Source organism: Rhyacophila brunnea, unplaced genomic scaffold, assembly GCF_057557595.1.
Source record: "Rhyacophila brunnea isolate RB1 unplaced genomic scaffold, BYU_Rbru_1.0 scaffold_51, whole genome shotgun sequence".
In the NCBI taxonomy this organism is placed as follows: domain Eukaryota; kingdom Metazoa; phylum Arthropoda; class Insecta; order Trichoptera; family Rhyacophilidae; genus Rhyacophila; species Rhyacophila brunnea.
In genome coordinates, this window is record NW_028233182.1 from 2835559 (window position 1) to 2856446 (window position 20888).

The 20888-nt window shown below is 24.7% G+C and overlaps 1 protein-coding gene across 1 annotated transcript; it reads right to left on the reverse strand.

Moving 5' to 3' along the window:
* Positions 1-1234: 1234 nt before the first annotated feature.
* Positions 1235-4031, reverse strand: LOC147065845 (uncharacterized). Its single transcript, XM_085956233.1, has 3 exons — positions 3740-4031; positions 2870-2965; positions 1235-1239 (listed from the first exon to the last, which is right to left on the reverse strand). The coding sequence occupies exons 1-3, from the start codon at positions 4029-4031 to the stop codon at positions 1235-1237; spliced, it is 393 nt and encodes a 130-aa protein (XP_085812359.1).
* Positions 4032-20888: the final 16857 nt, after the last annotated feature.

Genomic DNA, 20888 nt, shown 5'->3' on the forward strand with positions numbered 1-20888 from the left:
TATTTATTTGAATGTTTAATTATTTCATCCCTTTACTTCGTTAAATTTCAATCTTGATAGTATTCTTAAATTACTAAACGTTTAAAAGTACTTTCTTTAGGGGATTTAGAAAATAGGGACCCATAGACAGTCTTAATTGGAAATAATTTCTGGTAAAAAAAAGTGGTAAAGGAAATTCATAAGATATTTTTAGATGAAATACATTTTATAGAATTGAGAATATTTTTCGGGATTTTCAAAATATATGACCCATGTCGACTATGTAAATATCCCATGTGTCACAAAGAAACACAAAAGTTAAGTTTTTATACAATCACTGCGACTTTTAGACTCTTTTAAAACATATTATTGTTGAGATCTTATTACTGCATAAAAAAAATATCCAGAAACCTGATGATTATTTTATTATCAAAAAATTAGAATATAAATATGGTGAATTTACATCTTTATTGTTATTGATATTTCTTTGCAATATTAAATTATATACATCGAGATTATAAGACTCTATAAAATATAATATTTAGCAAAAAAAAATAATTAAGAGCAAATATTGCATAAATATGATTTTTATAGTGCGAAACGCATAAATATGCACAAAATTCATCATTATCAAACGGATTGATAAAATAGAGCAATAAATATTGTTCTAATTACAATTTTTGAAGGTTTTTTATAAGAGTATATAAAATATTTTCCCATTTTAAAACTTTTCACCCGTTTTTATTAGCTGCCAATAGTTTAGTTTTATCATTATTTAATACCACTTCAAGATTTAGTCTTTTGCACTAAATTATTAAAAATATTAATACTTTATTCATAAAAATCACACACAAAAAAGCCTTAATTAAAAGATATTACCGATAATAAGCTATAAATTCTCATGTTGCGATAAAGTTTTCTATTCATAATTTTTATATTTCTTTCTACCTAGTTCTTTATTTTCATATTCATAAAAAAAACTTTAATATAAAGACAATATGGGGCGGCATGATATATTTATAATATATAAAAAATAATCATTTAATATTTAATCTTGTAAGGGTTAATTATCTTGTGTTAAATCAATTATTTTATTTAACTAAAATAAATTATAAATTGACGGACTTATAACAAGCAGATATATTTCTTTGCGATTTTAATATGTTTTGTACTAGAATTTTTTCAATGTATTAAAATTAAAAAAAATCTAAATCCGAAATAAATATTTTATATGCACTTAATATATACCATGTGATCAATCTATAAAAAATATTTAATTGATATCATAGCTATACTTTAGCATCTTCTGTCGGAGCAGAAAGGATATTTCCTTCCGAGCGCACATCAAATTAAAAATTATTTATATTGCATATTTTTTTTTAAATGTCATAAAAAATAGCATTTAATATCTTAACTATGAGAATTGTATGGTTTCATTAGATAAACCATGTCCGATTTTTTCAAATGTGTAAAGATGTACACAATACATTATAATGCACAGAAAATGAATAAAATTACAAGGTTTGATGGTAAAAAAAGATGCCATTTATAACTTATCGATTGCTCTAGTACAAAAAAAACATTAAAATGATGATTATATATAGTTTCATCAAATACACACACAAATAACTTTTTATCTCTTAAATACGACTTATATACCAAATAAATATATTTCTGACTTCAAATTATCTAAATTTAATTTCGAATCTTTTAAACCCCTAATTTAATATTGAATAGGATAGATCAGTGAGGGCATATATAATATATAATTATATATATAGTGTTAGGGGCTTAAACATCCGATAAAAAGTTTGATTATTGTAAATTATGTAACTACCGGGTTTAATGTGCGGGCTGTAATAAACTCAATGAATTTAACGCGCGGTAAAATTATGCAGATAAGATAGATGCAAATACCCACTCTCTGTAAACATGATTATACATATTTTAAAGGGCGTATCAGTAAGTACAATTTAACATTTGGTTTCATGTTTTATTTATGTCGGAAATAGAGTAGACCAATTTCTCGGTCAAAAGCCACGATAGGGCTCATACATAAGCTTTTTTTCTTAACATAAAAAAAATTCTTGAATTATGCTGTTAATTTCGGCATATCTACGAAATATTTTGTTTCTAAAAATATAATTATTAATAGGAATATCAGGGGTTATTTTTTTTCAAAGAATACTATGGTTTTATTAAAATTTCAATAAATATTTATTGATAATCCGATGTTTACGACAATTTTTTAATACCAGAAACAGAACAAAACTTATTTTGTTGCAAATTTAAACCCCCCAATCTCTAAATCAATTATTTTTAAAGTAGGAAATTATCTATTGAACTACCGAGTATATAATTTCTAATATTTAGATTTAAGCTATGAATGCTTAACCATAAACATTATTTTCATATTCATTTTTTTGGATTAAAGTAACCAATGCAAAGTGTTTTTTAGTATTTTGAAGGGTTTAGAAATAATAACATATTAAAAATTTTAATTACCACGTTTCGGATTGAAAATTGATCTTTTCAGCACATATATTCGCCAATAATTTTCTTATTTCTTTATTTAAACGCGAATTACCGCTTACAAATACAGAAAAATTTTGAAAACTCGTCATGTTTTCTTTCTTCAAAATATCTTGTATGTATAGTCTTTTACCTTTTCTAGACGCTGCTTCAAATATAGTTATCTTATTTCCTTTATACACTAAGCCATCCTTTATTTCTTCGGGGAACAGCCTATCTTTGTCTTTAAACCTAAATCCGTAGTATATCGTGCAGTCCTTACCGCTAAAAAAATTTAAAATTGACCATGGTAAAGTTATACCTGTTCCAGTACACATAAAAACAAGTTTTTGGGCTGAAATATTTAAAGAACTTTTACCAAAACTGATATTTATCTTTGTGTTTAGAGAAAGTGTCTTGAGATATTCTGAACAAAGACCTCTTCTTTCGTCCACCATATTTGTTTTAAATTTTACAATATTAACATATATGTGGTATATATTTTCAATCTTTGTTGTTGTGAAATACCTTGGTTCAATATTAGGAATCCATTTTGTGATAAATTTCAGATCTACTCTTATATTGAAATCCTTTAGAACTTCAAAAAATGTTCTTTTAGGTTTTATTATGTAATCGTAATATAAATTATAGTCATAAAACAATTCCTTTAATTTTTCACATACCTGTGAGAAACTTATGTGATTTAATTTTATGAGGTGTTTTTTATCTTGAATTAGATTCAAGAGTTGCAGAAAAATATGTTGATTAGGAATAAAATTTATATCATATGTCTCTCTCATTGCAGACCCCAAATATTCTCCAGGTTCCAAAACCGTGGTGTCTGTCAGATTAATTAATTCGCAATCCGGTAATGATTTTTCGATTTGAAAATCATTTGCCTCATTCATATATTCGGCTTTTTCGGAAAAATTTTTCGGGCAATCCCAGTTATATCTTATGAAATTGTGATAATTATAATTTTGTGGTTTTATTGCAATACAATCCCCAGGATAAAAATCATTATAATCATCTATTTTAAAAGAAACATTGAAAATTTCATTATTATAATCATTGGGCGTTAATTTTTTTACATCACAAACAACAGCTTTAAAATATAATTTACATTTCATAAATTCACATGAATCTACCGATATTTTGTCTTTTGATGAAACAAATACATTTTCTAATTGATCTATAATTATTTTTGAATATAATTTCATTAACCATGGCTTTAATTCTGTAAAATAACCTTCATTATCTTGAGAGTCACCATCTGCTCTTTCCAAAAGTGGTGTCGCCCCCAATGATTTTAATCTATTATAAAGTTTTTTTCCACATGTGTTAAATCGATCATACGAAGAATCGCCTAATCCAAATACAGCAAAATTCAAATCTGCTATAAAATTAGATGGTAAATCTTTCAAACGTAGAAAATTCCAAAAATCACGCATCTGAAATGGTTCATCCCCATCACCATGTGTTGAACAGACGAAAACGATATTCTTTATTGACCGAATATGTGCCAAATTAAAATTATCCATTCCCATAACTGTTACATCTACATTATTCAAAATATTATCATGATATTCGGCATTCACATTATAAAGTGTCTTTTCTTCGTATCCATATACCAATGCTTTTCTAATAATTCCAGCTATAATTTTAGAGTTACCAGTTTGACTTCCATACAAAATTACTATCATAGTTAGTGAAGGATATTAATTAATAAATTTCACAAAAAAAATGTATTTAGCGTTATGAAAAAATCAGATCTGAATGCATTAGAAGATTAATAGTCTAGATAAGTTGAGACATTTTAAATATCTGATTAAGTATAGGTAAATTATAAAAAAAGATGATTATATAACTGGATAATGATTATAACTTTATAATAAATAATTTTTTCTATTTAAATAAATAAATATTTTATGCTATCTCAAAATATATAATCTTATGCTTACTTTGTGATAATAATATTATAGGTCAAAATTGGCTTTTAACTTTTTGTTAAAATCATAGTGTTTTATTTATTAAGGTGATTTTGAATCACATTTATAATAGAGTATATTATGTATTTATACGATAAAATTTTATATTATGGTTCTATGATTATTTTTACCGCGAACATAATAATTTGGTTTTTTTTCTTATCAAAGAAATTATTTATTTTATGGTTTTAATCATAATTTAACGTTTTGTGGCCAGCCCCGTTGCACCGTAATAATAAGAATTTTAAATATAATTTCCATGAATATAATTATTTAAATTTATATATTGTACCCACCATAAATTCAACACTAAATAAGGGTTATGTGTATTTTAATGATCCAAATATCCCAAATAAATTTTTTAGGGTTTGAAAAAATACGATTTTCATTTACTGCTTGAAAATACAAATCTTTATTTATAGCTCTTAAGGTTTTATGCATAAAATTTAACCAAATTTTCTTAATAATCAATATTATCGAAATTTTATAATCCTCATATTAATATTTTACATACTTTTCTCACCATAAAATTATAAGTAGATATTTGAAAACTCTAACATTTCCTTTACCTGCATATACTATACTTTTCGTGTTAATTATAAAAAAGGTAAATAAAAATATGCTTGTTATATATGAAGTTAAAATAAAATATGTTATGAAAATCATGAAAATATAGGGTTCAATGGTTTTTTCGTTGTTTTCTCGTACTTGAGATCAATATAATCTGGTTTATTTGGATCACGCTCAAGGCATTATTTTTATATAAGATCCTAAAAAATTTAAAAAACATTAATATACTGGGATAAAAAGAATAGAACCAAGAATTTAAGTGTATTTATATGCAACTGATAATGAAAAGGACTACTACTAGTTTTTTTATTGGTTTTCGCACACAATAATTCCAATCAAGTAAAGGTTCAATATCGGAAGAAGAAGTATTTATGAATTTTATATTTTCCTAAAACACTTTATTGTATTTTCTACCTCGATTTATATTTTATTTGAATAAATTTATGAGAAAATTTAAAATTTTTTTATTAAAATCCTATTTTAAAATATTCAAGACAAAGCTTATAACCACACCTCTGATAACAGCGTGTCTCTTTATTCGTATTATTTTGCCTTTTTAATTTTATTGGGCTCAAAATAAAATTAATTTTTAGATATAGTTTATGAATAAATTCAATATTTTTTTTAAATAGTATACCGATGATTTTAACGGTAGATAATTTGAAAATGAACGTTCAGTTTATTTTCTGGTATGTTTGCATCATTTAAAAATATGGTTCTATGCGGTTCAACCTAAATTTGAAACAGTTTTCGAATTCCCCTGCCTTGTTTATATCACAATATTCCAATATTTTGATTTAAAAGGCACATGAATGTTTTATATTAAAAATTTCTTGTCGCTATTTTTAAAAAAAGTGTTGTTAGTTGCATATTGATCAAACCTATCTACTTAAAATACACAATTATCATGATAATTATATGCTTCTGTTTTTTTAATAGTCATCTGTTCTCTCTATTTATATCAGTGTTGCAATCAAAGTAGTCGATAAAAGATGTCATCTGATTGCATAACCATTTCATGATGACAAAATTCCCCACATTGATATCCCCAATGTATCTTTTTTTTGGAAAGTTTAATGCATTTTAGAGCAACTTTACAATTTTCATCATAATTATAAGCGTGTTGATTTCATTTTGTAATATAGCATCCGTTATATCCAGGGTGGCATAGAAATTGCTTGTTTCTAGATATTATCCCGCATAAAAGATATAATTCTTCAATAGGTATCAGCACCAGTTTATATGAAGGAATATTGATAATTATAATCTATTAATATTTTATGTCATTATGAATTATAGACAAGCTAATATATGTAGATTTTTTTGCCCGTAATGTATTGAATTTTATTCCGAATCGTGCTCTTTTTAGTTGAACATATTAGATCAAGCCTAACTTACTTTTGAAGAGCACAATATTTTCGACTATTTCATAATATATCAGATATAATTCCAAATTAATTTTTTGTTTAGATTTCCATTATTCACCTTGACTTATTTAGTTTACAATTTTTTAAAAGTTTGTGTTTGTACATTTAATTATCTGAAAAAGTATATAAAATTTTCACAAAATAAATATTTGTTTGAAAGTAATTTTTCAAAATATGGTATTACGATAATATTCTTATTTGACTAGAATAATTCGCCTGTGATTAATATATGATGTCTTATAGAATTTCAGAACAAAAAAAATCAACTTTATAATTATCCTGTTATCTTCCATTTCTTCAAAAGCGTCTGTCTTTTTTGAATTCTAATACACAGATATGCAAATATAATTGTCTATATCGTAACATAGGGTATTAATTCTGCATTGCAAAATAGTTAATATAGTTTTTTCGGTGGGTTATCAAACTAAAAATTCACAATTATAGTATTTCCGAATGATTATTTTTAATGGGAAGGTGTAGGATTTCCTATATTTTTTAACGGAGTCTTAAGGTGAATAAAATGACTTTCTGAATTATTATTTTGTCTGATTCTGGGAATTCGCTGGCACTTCATAATTTCCTTCCTTTTCAGTTACGTATGATGAAAAATTTAGATCTAAATACTATAATCACAAAACATTATAAACTAGAATTTAAATAAAACAAATTATTAAAGTATTTATAAATAAAATAACTTTTTATATAACGCCTGGGATATACAAAGAATTTGGTATTGAAGAACCAACAATTTTTTATATCCTAAATAATACAAGAAACTAGATATCACCTTCATTTCAGTCAAAAATAGAAACTACAACATAAGACGAAAAATAATTTTTTGAACAGCGTATTAACAAATCATTCCCAGATGCACATAAAAATTTTAGGCTAAATCGGATTTGTTATAGTAAGTATGCCCATAAATTTTATGCTTAAATCATAATAGTCAAAGCTATGCAATGTCATAAATGGTTTTTTTTTATTCAAAAATCATATATATTTCACTTCGTGGCAAATAAATATTACTATTCACCTTAAATCAGGATATTATATGAATGATGTGAAAAATTCAGGCTGATATAGAAATTTAAATTATTAAAACCCTTACTTTATATTTTGCTGGAAATGAATTTTTTTTAATGATGGATTTTGAATTATATTATAATTTACTATGTATTTAGATATAAATTACGCCTTTTCTAGAAAAATCTAGTATTTGTTTTTTTTGCTTTCAAAATACCTAAGATTTACTTTTTAATGTTTTTAAATTATACTATTCACCATTATATTGTATTCTATATAAAATTGTTTTCTATAAATCTATAACCATTTAAGTAAGACATTCTTGGTATTAAGAAAATCAATCCTGTATTTTTGTCTACAAATAGCAGCTAAAATATCATTGAACCAAATTCCAATGCTATTAAAATAAAAAATTAGCTAGCAAAGTGAAATAAATACACACATTACTTCTAAGCCTGAAAAAATCATACCTTATTATAAAGGGTGAAAAAGCAGAAAAATTGTATAAGAATACAGAATTTCTCATAGCATTGGTACTTGAAACAAGTTGGTCAAAAAAGTAAATGGGAAAATAAAAAGCCTTTCGAATATAATACCTAAAATAAATAAAAGAACACATTAAAGACTTTAACCTATTGGGATTGATTCATAGTAGAATCTGCCATTTCTGCGGATTTTTTTATAAAAGTAGAAAAAATTAACTTATTTCGTTATTATGTGAATAAAAAATTCGAATACTAAATACATACATCGCATTAACATATATTCAGAGTGTTATAAGATTCTTATTTTTTTTGTGATGCTACCCCCGTACTATTGCTTGTACATAGATTTCATACGTACGAAAGACCGCATGTAGCCTTTTTTTATAATAAATTCATCTTTATATGGTATTTCTTAAAAATTTTAGTAAATTGATTAAATAGGAAAGTTAGCATATAGAGATATATAATTGCTAAAAAATTTAAATGTATTCTTGGAATTCATAAAAAATCTTCGCATCTTTGAATTATACACTTATTTCATATTTATAAATTTAGTTTCTATCAAAGAAATCAATTACTTCATAAGTAAATTCTGCCGGATAAAGCTAAAAATATTTAAAAAAAATTTAAATTGTATGAAAGATTAAACTTGGCGTTTGTTTGTCAAAATATATAATCTCGGTTATCTGTAGATGTTCTTTAAAACGATGTTTGGTCAATTTTGTATATAAAAACGCATTTAAAATTGTATTAATCAATTAAAAACCATATATTTGATCTTCTTGACATTTAAATAATTATTAAAGGTAAAAATTATTTATTTACCATTAAAAAGCTTGAAATTATTTAATTAATATTTTTTTGCAATATTTTCATATAAAAATGCTTTTAAATCATCTGATAAATTATCTAGCCAGATTTTAAATATCATCTTTTGTGATAAAAACACGATGAAGGATAGATAAATTACAATTATATCTTTATATTACGTAAAATATTGCGGTTAAAAACATAATTCAACTGAATTTAAGGTATTTAAAATCTTTTTATGCCCTAAATAATTTTTAAAAACAGGTAACCCTATTAAAAAAAAATCACGTTCTTTTATTTTTATTTATCTAATTGTATATTCATTCTTTACATTACATAGCTACGTAGATTGCGCAATAAATATTGCACAAATAGGGTTGAACCATCTTTAGATATTAAAATAATTTATTCTTGTTTTGAAGCATAGTAATTGGTTAAAAAGGAGATTAGTTACATATTATCACATTCTTTTGCCATTAAATTTTGAAAGAAGCAATTTTCATGTAGTTTAAACCAGACATATTAAATGGAAGTTCTCTGTGTATACTAATTCATAGATATGATAAACTTTTTTTTTCAGTGGAAATCCAATATATTTAGATGCACTAATAGATCGTGGGTTAAACTAGAATTTCATGCCCCAATAAAAATCAAAATAGATTTAATCATTGTACGGGAATTAAAAAAAAAGAACAATTTTATATTTAAATTTTCCGGTCATTTAGTTTTATGCCTCATATAGATTAGATTAAAATACTGGAATAAAGCCCTAAAAATGAAGACAGGAATATTAAACAAGGTATGAAAAATTCAACAGAAGTATAAATATATCTAAAACGTAATTACCTTATTTTATTTCATATAAAGGTATTAATACCGGCGTCGGTCAGTATTAGATGTGAAAAATAAGCAATAAATATTAAAGAAAGCGAACTACAGGACATGTATTTTAAATGGAAACGGTATATTTAATTAGATGCGCAAAAATAAATCATAGGTTGTTTTTATTTTTTCGCCATATATTTTCAAGATTCCAGTTACAGGAATAGTGAGTGGAGTTGATTATATTTCAAGATTATTTTTAAATCGACTAAGAGAATACGAATAATATGTGAAAGACAATAGAAACAAAGAAAAAATATAATTGGGGAAACTATGATAATAGTGAAATTCGATGAAACTAAGACGGGTAAAGGAAAATACATTCGGAGACATCGAGTTAAATGTAATTTGATGATTATGATGCAGAAAGACTACACAATAATAAAAATCGCAATTGATGACAAGAAAAGAGATTTCGAAATTATAAAGAAAATATTTCGTAAATATATAAATCTGGGTCAATTATATATATAGACTGCTGGAAGATTCATAAGAAAGTATGCAAAAAATTAAATTTGAAACATAAAATTCTTAACTATATTAAAAGTATAAATTATATAGTATCTCATGCAAATACAAACACTGTGAAGGGGGGGTAATTTGCTAAAAATTGGAATATTAGTATTTAATCGAAATAAGAAAGATATAAAAGGCTTTTTGTATTATATAGTAAGAAGAAAACAGAAAAAAGTAGATACATATTTTGCTGATTTGATTGTAATGATAAATACAATGGACTTGTGGCTTAGATATTCGACTTAGAATCTTCAATTTAAATAATTGAAGGTCCGAATATTCTTCACACGAGGGTATTGATAAAGTATCAAACTTAAATCATATCGTCTAGCTGCATGGGATACAGTAAACACAGTTGGACCTAATCACAGTAAAAGAAAGCTCTTGTCATTTACAAACACTTAATTGTGGCACTGCGACAACTGGAATATATTATCGAACGCATGTTATTGTAATCAAAGGCATATGGTATAATGGAAATGTTTCCCTGCAGTGGATACCTAATTCGATTAGTCAATACTGTTAAATATTTTTTAATATAAAATACAATAAAATAAAAAAAATTCTACTTAAAATTTATAAATCTATTCCTAAAATTACAAAAAAAATGCAAGAAAACAGCTAATAATTTATTTCCACTGTAAATAATTGCATATATAGTTTTTAGATGAAAAAAATCGCAAGTAAAACCTGTGTTTTTTATCTTTCTATTTAGACTCAAAATTATAATATGTCTGAATCCTGGAGTTCAAAGTTAAATTAAATTTGATTCTAGTCTGATTTTTTTCTGAAATTATGTAAAATTGAAGAAAAGCATTAAGTTTTTGTTTTAAAGTAATTTTATGTCTATATACTCTCTTTTTTTTTAAATAATGCGAATATATGCTCTGTTTCTTTCAAATCTAACAAAAGACTCTTCTAAAGGCTTTTTTGTTTCAGCTCGTGTTTTGAGGTGAGTTTAAGAATAAGTATATACATGGGAGAAAGTATCAAATTCATGTTTTTAAGGACTACATATTTTATTCGGCATCGCCTAAGGTATTTATATTATCATGCCTTATAGGTGCTTTAGGAATATCAAATTGTAAACATTGAAAATAATGAACTTGTATCAGCAGAATTTATTATATATAAATTTTTATTTTCTTATGAATCATGGAAATATTTTACCCAAATATATTTACCAAATAATTATATTCAATGTAACCTATAAAATTATATATACTCAGGTGGTTTTAGCCAATTAAAACTCTCTTATCTCAATTTAAATATTTCAAATACATTTATTAACTTTATAAATTAATTTCACAGGTATTAAAAGGTTCAAGGTATAAAATACCATGTATAAAGCCCAATATGCTAACATATGCTTAATTTTACTATGATTTATATATATAAAAGACTTCGTGATTAAAAAAATTGTTTGTTTATAAAATACATCAAATAAATTAATCATAAAACAGCAAACATAAAGTGGAAAAATATACATTGAAAAGAGTATTTTCGGATTTTTAAAAGGGATTTAGAATTAAAATTTTTTATTAAGTCATACTTACAGTAATTTAACATCAAAAACATTTTTTTATGATTTATTATATAATTAATATGATAATTATATCCGTATTTAAACTCTTAATACTTTCTTAAAGTCGAATTTTAAAATAAAATAATGCTTAAAGATCAAAATTTCATAACATGGTGAAACTTGCATTGAACAATAGCATGAGAAATTCTACAAAATATTTATGTATATGATGAGTGTATATATTGGTAATATGTATAAAAAAGCTCGTAAATATACTGTTTCTGTTTTGTGCCGCATTTTGATGATCTAAATAATTCAAAGGTGATAATCGATGCGGAACGATATGGTTGCTATGATCTTCTATAGATTATCAGAAATCAGAAATTTATTAAAATTTTTATGGATATTTTTTCGTACGATTGACATGGGAAAATATTTTATATCATCAAAAAATTTTAGTTCGTGCAATGAAAGGACCGGTTGCTAAAATAAAATTCTATTATATTTTAATTAAAAATCATAAAATTTTTTTGTGCATAAAGATAACAAAGAGCAATGGTAATACATTATATCATAAAATATCCACAAAAAAACAAAAGTATAAGAATTAAGAGAATTATGTATGTCTGACAAATTTTAAATTTAATCATTTATATTTAGATTCAAAGTCATCGATTGAAATTCAATTCATGCTGAAATGCAGTAATTACGCACCAATATAATTTTAATAAGCCATATAATGTATTTTTAACCTGATATTGTATTATTATCAGTTAAACGCATTGTTTATACATATTAAATTCATATAATTCAGCTCTATCTAAGTGGCAAGGCTCTTTAAGGCGCATAAAAAAATCACATAACTCTTTGAATACAAATATAGATCCTTTTAATTAAATTATTCAAGCTATTAAATAATAAACGACACATTTAATTATAGAAAAAGATTAAAAGAAAATTTATGTATTTTTTTGCATTTAATCTAAAACAAAAACGAGACGAACGGAATTCAAGATCTATAGAGCATAAAATCTTTTCTTAGTGCAAAAAATGCAGATATAGGCTAAAAATATATGCTTTATATATAACTTATCACCTTTCTTGACTATCAGTCATAGCTAGAATTTTGCACTATAAAAAACAGGCACAAAACTTAATAATAAGCCCTGAGTATAGATTATTTGTGATTAAGAGAATAAAAAATTCTGATGCAGATATTCGCATTATAATTACGCGCAATAAATATCGCTTTATTTATTGTTGATTTTGGGTAATATATTTAAGATTTTATATTAAATAATACGAGATTTATTTTCCGGGCACATCATATTTATATTATTGGCTGTATTCTCTTTCCTTATATCTTATTCAATATATATCCCCTTTTTATGACCTATTAGTTAGAGTTTTAGCTGTATTATATGGTTTTTTTCCACTTATAAATGACTACTAATAGTTTTATCTATATTGAAATATAAAAAGAAAATCTAGCACGTATTCCGGCTAAAAAAGTAGTACTAGGTAATTTATTTTATGTAAAATTTCAGTATTATAAAGGTGTTGAAAAAAACACTACGACTTCAAGAAAAATGGGCAATAAAATCACACTTTTTATTCCCAAGAGACACTTCAAAAGATTATATCCTGCATTATAATGCCAATTTATTGTAAATGATAAAATAAAAATGGTATAGTGGATGCTTATTCTATTGAAATCTTATGTGATTAATGATATTTATATATATAATTTCAATCCAGACCAAATATGAAAAATGATAATTTATATTTTTCGCAATAAATTTTTTGGATATTTATTTTTTTAAGAATATAAGGCAATTTCTGCCAGATAAAAGATTGTTACCTGATCTAGAGACCACAAAGAATCTTTTAGAATATTCATTTTATAGAATATTAATTATTCAAACCAAACTTTGAATAGAGGCATATATTAAATTTATTATCGCCTAAAATGAGAATTATAACTTACAAAATTATTTTAATGGTTTATAAAATATAAATCAATCGATTTACCGATTTATGGTATCTTTTTATTAAAAAATTCTTTTGTCAAAAATTAACTTGAGAGGATATTGTTTTAGAACAAAAAAGATCTATAAAATTTTTTTAAAAACATTACAACTTGAAGCAACACTTGCAAAGTTTTAATAAATTAGGAAAATAGGTAAATATTGATCCACTTTTTCGTATAATTAATTTGAAACATATTTATAGAGTTCACGCCGAATTTATTTAAAATAATGGCTTATTAATTTGTTTATAAGGTCTCTTTGTATTATACTAAGACTTTATGGTCATAAAAATAAGCGAAAACTGATAGCTACACCAAGCGCTAAAAGTAAAACATACAAAAAGAGTTTAAATCAGTGATAATTTAATTAAATATAAACATGCAATATATGTAAAATTTTTAGTTATTAATTCTTAGGATTAAAAAATATTTATTTGAGCACATAATTTTTGAATCTTTATTATGACCCTACATAACAAAAAAAATACAAACGAGCATCAAACTTCCTAAATAAATGCTACGACTTCATTAAACTTAGATGCAGTTAGTGCTTTGGTGATATTGTATTAATAACACATAAAAATAACCAAGCGTTATTAATTGAATAATATTTATTATATTATATTTTTACTACCAGCCTTGTGTATCTGGAGCAATGTAATATTGTTATACAATCAACTTTCTGCAATGATTTACTAATTTATGGTAAAATCGAGTGTGTGTTCTGTATTCTCTTTTTATTTTTAAACCATTATCTTTAAAAATTTTAAGCTCTTATTTTTTTGAATACATAAATCAAATTTAAATATTTCATCTAAATTTTTTAAGAATTTCTTCTTTGAACTTAAAGGCCGGTTTCCAGAGGAAATTTTAATTTAAACATCCTTTTATTCTAATATCTCAAAATTTATGCTTAAAATTAGCATGAAGTAAAAAAATCTACATAAAATTTGAATTTCGATCATTTAAAAAACGTGCCTTAGTTCTTATAGAACATGTAAAATAAAATGGCCAAACCCACATAAAAATGAATACGACATATGAAACAGAGTTCAAGCCCAACACGAATATAAAAACAATACGAGAATATGAAAATGAGATAGAAGCACTAAAAAACGAAAATTTTGGTCTAAAATCAAGATTATCTTGTGTTCAATCAGGACAGACAGGCGAACAGACACGATTTATACCAGAGGACATTAAAAAGCTATTAATAGATAGCCAGCAATCCATAAATATTCTTGAGAAAGAGAAAAAGACTCTTGAAGCACATATAGAAAATTTCAAGAATTATAATGTTGAGCTTGATGCTTTGAAGGATGAGAATATTAAACTTTCTAAGTACATAGAGAGATTAAATGAGGATATAGATGTGATAAATAGGGAGAAAGTAAATTTAAATTCTGAGCTAAATAATTTAAGATGTGAGAAAGTAGGTATTTATGATAGTGCAAATGAAGTTATTCAAAAGCATGAACTTGAACAAAAAAAGTTGATGGAAACTATTCAAAATCATGTTCAGCAGAACCAAAAAATAATAGAACAGGTGAATTTTCTTGAAGCTGAGAAATTTCGTCTTATAGAAACGGTAAATAATTATGAATTAGAAAAACAAGAGTTGTGCAAAAGAATTTTTATACTTGAAAATAACGTTAAATCGAGTTTTAAGGATAATGAAAGTAAAATGAATGAGAAAAAAAAACATATAGAAAGATTGGAAGCCGAATTAAATGTGTTTAAAGAAAATGATGAGAAAAATACTTCTCAAATTAATCAAGGAAACGAGAAATATAGAATTTTAGCCAATGAAAATCAAATGCTTTTTGATAAAATAAAGGACCTTGAAATACGTTATAATGAGAAATTATCTTATATAGCGCGTCTAGAAGAATTAAAAAATACAAAATATGGGTTAGAAGACGGAAAAATATCTTCTTTGCGTGATGAAAATAATACCCTTAAAAATAGGATTAGTTATCTCGAAAAAGATTCACAGGCAAAGAACAGTCTAAACAAGGAACTTAAAGCACAAAAATTCGAGTTAGAAGAATCAAAAAAAGCACTCGAAAATAAATATTGCGAAGCCGAAAAATACTTTAAAACTCTCAGTGAAAAGATAAAGCATTTAAATTCTGAAAAAAGCGAAACTATAAAAAAATACGAGGAACTTAAAATCGATAGAAATATACTTTATGAAAAACATAAAAATTTACAACGTGAAATAAAACAGAACTCCAACTCATATATAAAAAATTCAAAAGATCAAAATCTTCTAAACCATATCTCTCTATTGGAAAGTGAAATTTATGATCTGAAAAAACACAAAGAAATCCATAAGAAAGAAATTGAAAATCACCTGAATTTCAAAAATGATCTTCAATTGAAAATAAAAAATATCTTTGAATATGTTTTAAGGCTTCAATCTAGACTAAAAGATTTCAAAGGGATTATTTCAAAAAATAAACAGCAAAATATTGTGGCCTCAAACCGTTATTTAAAGAAAATTGCTCATATTCAAAAGGAATTCGAAAATTATAGGAGATTGAAAGATCCAATAAAGGGATTTAAGATTGAAGATATCCTCAATGATGTGAATTTAAGATTTGTAGAAAGTTTCGTTCATAAAGATTCGAATTTTAATGACGTTGTTTATAAATTTTCTCGAATTCATAGAGAATTAACTGTTAAAATAAGTGATCTTGAATCGGAATTAGCTCAGCTCACATTTATTGCTGGAAAGAAAAATAAACCAGTAAATTCACAAACTGTTGCTTTACTTGAAAAATTTAGTCAAGAATTCAAAAAAGCTAGAGAAGAGTTGGATTTTTGCAATGAATATCTCAAAAAAAAGAGCTCAGAGGCAAAATCACATAAAAAGAACTTGAAAATAAGTGAAGAAAAAATAAAGACGTTGGAATATCAACTTAATAAACATCAAACACAAGAAATCGATAAAAAAGCAAATAAAAATAGATACAATCCGTTTAGCATCTTTGGTTGAAATAAAGTTATTTTTTATGTATGAAATATATTTTTATTTTTGAGCTTATTAGTTTTATTGTTTCTGTTCCAGCGTCTTCAATGCAGGGATTATATTTCATACTCACAAAGGTTATATTTTAGAAGAAGTTTTTCTATAGCACCAAAATAGTTTAATCATCATATAGATAATAAAAACATCAATCGATTAAGACATTAAAGTTTAGTTCAATATTATTTCGATGGCTTTTCAAATATAAAAATCGGTTAGATCTATTCTCTAAAATCAAATCCCCCATTAAAAGAAGCCATCAAAAAAATTAAAAATCCTATATATTTATAGAAATTAGGTGTGATTTTATATTAAATACCAGAGGGTGCAATAAAATTCGCATCATATTGCGTATTAATCACCATATTATGAAAATTATAATTTTTATCTATCTTTTTACATTTACTTGATATGCCATGCCTCTCCTGTATCAAGTGTTAATAGAAAAAATCGCCGTTAGAAAAATGGATATAGTAAGGTTGATTCGATTAAAAAATTTTTTGTCGATAAAAATTACGCAAGTAATCATAAAAATTGTTTTATATGATATGAAACTTATTCATACTGTATGCGGGCCCATATCATAGTTCAGGAAACTTTTCTGATCGTAGATACAATTGATGTCCCTTATTTTACTCTCGACCTAATGATAATCACAATGGGATAATTTCAAGCTTTAAATAACACACTTGAGTTATCAATATATATGATAAAAAAAAAGGTTTAATCTCTTTTTATATTATTTTACAAGGAATTCTCGTTATATTATAATCTATATTCCCACACTTTTTCGAGTTTTTACCCCTAAAAATTATATTATAATAGACTTATAACATTTTTTATATATTTTTAATGTGTAATGTTCACATATGAATTTATCTGTGTCTAACAATAAAAATTTAAAAATCAAACATTCGTGCTCTATTTATCGTTGAAAAATAAGTATTGTTGGCTTATTTTATTTTATATCTACAAAAAAAACCATCACAATAAATATATCCCTAGAGGGGATTTGGTACTGTATTGCCACACATTATGCATTTTTGAATGCTAGGTTAGGTAGGTATTCAAAAAAATATATGCTTAAAATCAATTTATAAATAAAATAACAATTAAATGGATAATCAATTGTAAGTCTTTTATTCCCATTTTAAAGAATTTAGCCTATGTATATTAAATGAATAAATGTTTTTTATGTTTATTTTCAAAGAAATTATCCAAAATATGCACTATTTATTTCATGGTGTAGCTTTAAATGAATTCTAAGATATAAATTGGCATTAAAATAAACACCAGTGTTGATTTTATCATAAACCGACTATACTGTGAAGTATGTATTAATTAGACGGCGATTATGTTCGCAGGTATATGTTATATTGCAATTGAATGAAATTAAGGATGAATATTTATAAAAATTGTTTGAGAATGACCCTGGTTTCAATAAAGACACACCTTTCTGTGTATAACGGGTTTGTGTGTTGAGGTATCTAATATCTTTTTACCTTAGAAGCACACATAAACTCGCTAAATCATTGTGCACCAGCACTAAAATCACAGATTTTAAATATTAAAATAAATAATCATAGGAAAGGCAATAAAGCTGAAAGAGCTTACTGGAGACTTATGTTTTCTCTTAGAGTTAATTTCATAACTTCTATTGATATACTATCAAAAGGTTATTTTGATAAACATAAAATCCTTAAAATTAGATAAAAAAAGGATTTATTCTGTTGTTATTATGCTTTCTACGGTTCTATATAAATATAGAAATCCAGAATATATAAAAAAAACATATTAAAACCATTTTCAGACAACGATTTATTGTTATGAAGGGTGTTGTAAGAAGGCTATCGATGGAAATAAAATCAATTTTTCGTATCACTAAAATATATTATCTAATATTAAAGCGATTATTACATAAATAAAAACATTTGGAAAACCAAAAAATACGTATTATAAGCCTTTTGATCTTACCAAAAGTAAATATATGCCACTAAAATAGAAAAAAAATCAATTGCATCATTCGCGTATTATAAATCCTAATTTAAAAGCATTATAGGCACTAGCAGTTTGAATTTTTTACTTTAATTCGTTGTGGAAAAAATACGCTAGATAAAAAATGAAATAATTTTCTAAGAACTTGATTTTTTTTAATATTTTTTTCTTAGAAATCAAATCATTATTGTTGTGAGGATTCTCAAAGCCGTCAATATTCTGATCATCATATTAAAAATATTTTTATGAAAGTACACAGGCTCATTGGAATAACTCGTCATTTATATTATGCTAATGATTCGACCGCCAAATTTACACATATAGAAAAATTATACACATTTTGGAAAAAATCTTTTTACTGTTTGCAATGTTTATAAAAAAATTAACTTTCTATATATCCATGTTTTAAAATCGAAACTCCATATTGCATAAATTTTATTCTTCCATTGTTTTTTTACTTTTCTAAATATATGTTTGCTCTATGTATTTTTTTTAAACTATCATAGAGTATGTAAAGATTCATAAAAGCTTTTTTCATAAATTTTATAAACATATTCAAAAATTGAATGCTATTTATGGTATAATTTCATTTCAAATTTGTTTTTTAGGTTTGAAACTATACCTTGATCATGCTTTAATCACATTTCATTAATCTAAGTTTTAAACACATTGAAATTTTTGATTTTCAATTGAAATAAACAAAAGATACAGTTCGATGAAATGATCATGAATATTAATGAAACTAGATTTTATATAGATTCGAAGTGTATTGTTTAATATATCGTATTAAAACAATAATCTATCAGAAAATATAATGTATTCAAGTTTATATGCACAGCAATATCAAATAAAAAAAGTTTGGCGAATAAAAATTTTAGCTTTCGCAAAGGATCGTAATTGTTGTATTTGACAAATATTTCAATTAACGCTTGCATTATGACAGAGAATTTCTACCTAACAGTCGAAAAATATCATCAATTAAATATTATTTATCCATATATCATTCTATCGCATATTGATATATCAAATATTTTATGCTTTTAATTTAATAAAAAAAATAATAAAATATTAAGATTTTTTGTGTTTGTACGCATTTTACATATTTAATTTTTCAAGCTTTTAAAGGTACATTACAACATTTTATGCAGAGTTTAAGAAGGCTTTTGTATAAAATATGAGATATAATATTCATAGATAAACTTTAAAATATGTGAATAAACCTTTTCTTTTTCTGCATAGAGTATTTCTAATGATTCTCCCAACGATCCTATCATAAAATAATGGTAAAATCGAATTCATGCTTACTGAGAAGGGCATTTATTAAAATTTCCAATTACATTATTTTCTTCGTTATTTAATGCAAATTTTATCTTTACTCATTAAAAATATTGATTTGTACGAGAAAAGATAAAACAGCTGTCATTCATCTTCAATAAATTGTCATTTAAAATTCATAATACGGTTGATTTTTCAACGCAAGAATTTTTTTTACAACAGAATCAATGTGTTTTGTTACTTTATTTTCTAGAGAATTGTTTTCCCAGTTATATACCGGTATTCCTGATTGAAATTCCGATTAAAAACCTTTAGGATACTAAAAGAGTATAATTAAGATATATATTATCTTATATAGCTATATTATAAGCTACATGGTCTTTAAAATCATATAATGTTTTTTATAATTAATTCTATTGCTATAATTAGCATATAGTGAAGTGCTAAAATTGAAATTTTATTATAATAACAGTAAATTGCAATATAATTGTTTTTACATGGGCTTTTCTTGTGTTTTTTCACAAAAACATTTTTCCAAAAGTAATATTTGAAAAGTAAATGTGTTGGAAAATCAAATAAATGTAGATTAATAATTCTGCCTATTATTAATTTTAAAATGAACAAAAGCTTTCTAAGACCATATTCTAGCATATATTAATCAAATTTATACCTGATCAGCTTTTGTGAAAAATTTGCATGCCATAATAGTATTTTAAAATAAATATAACGATACACTTTAAAATCATTTTATTAATACTGGGTAGGAAAAATTAAATTATAAATTACAAATGCTTGTTTTCTCTTTCTTTTGTATCAAATTGTCTTTCTTGTTATAATTAAGA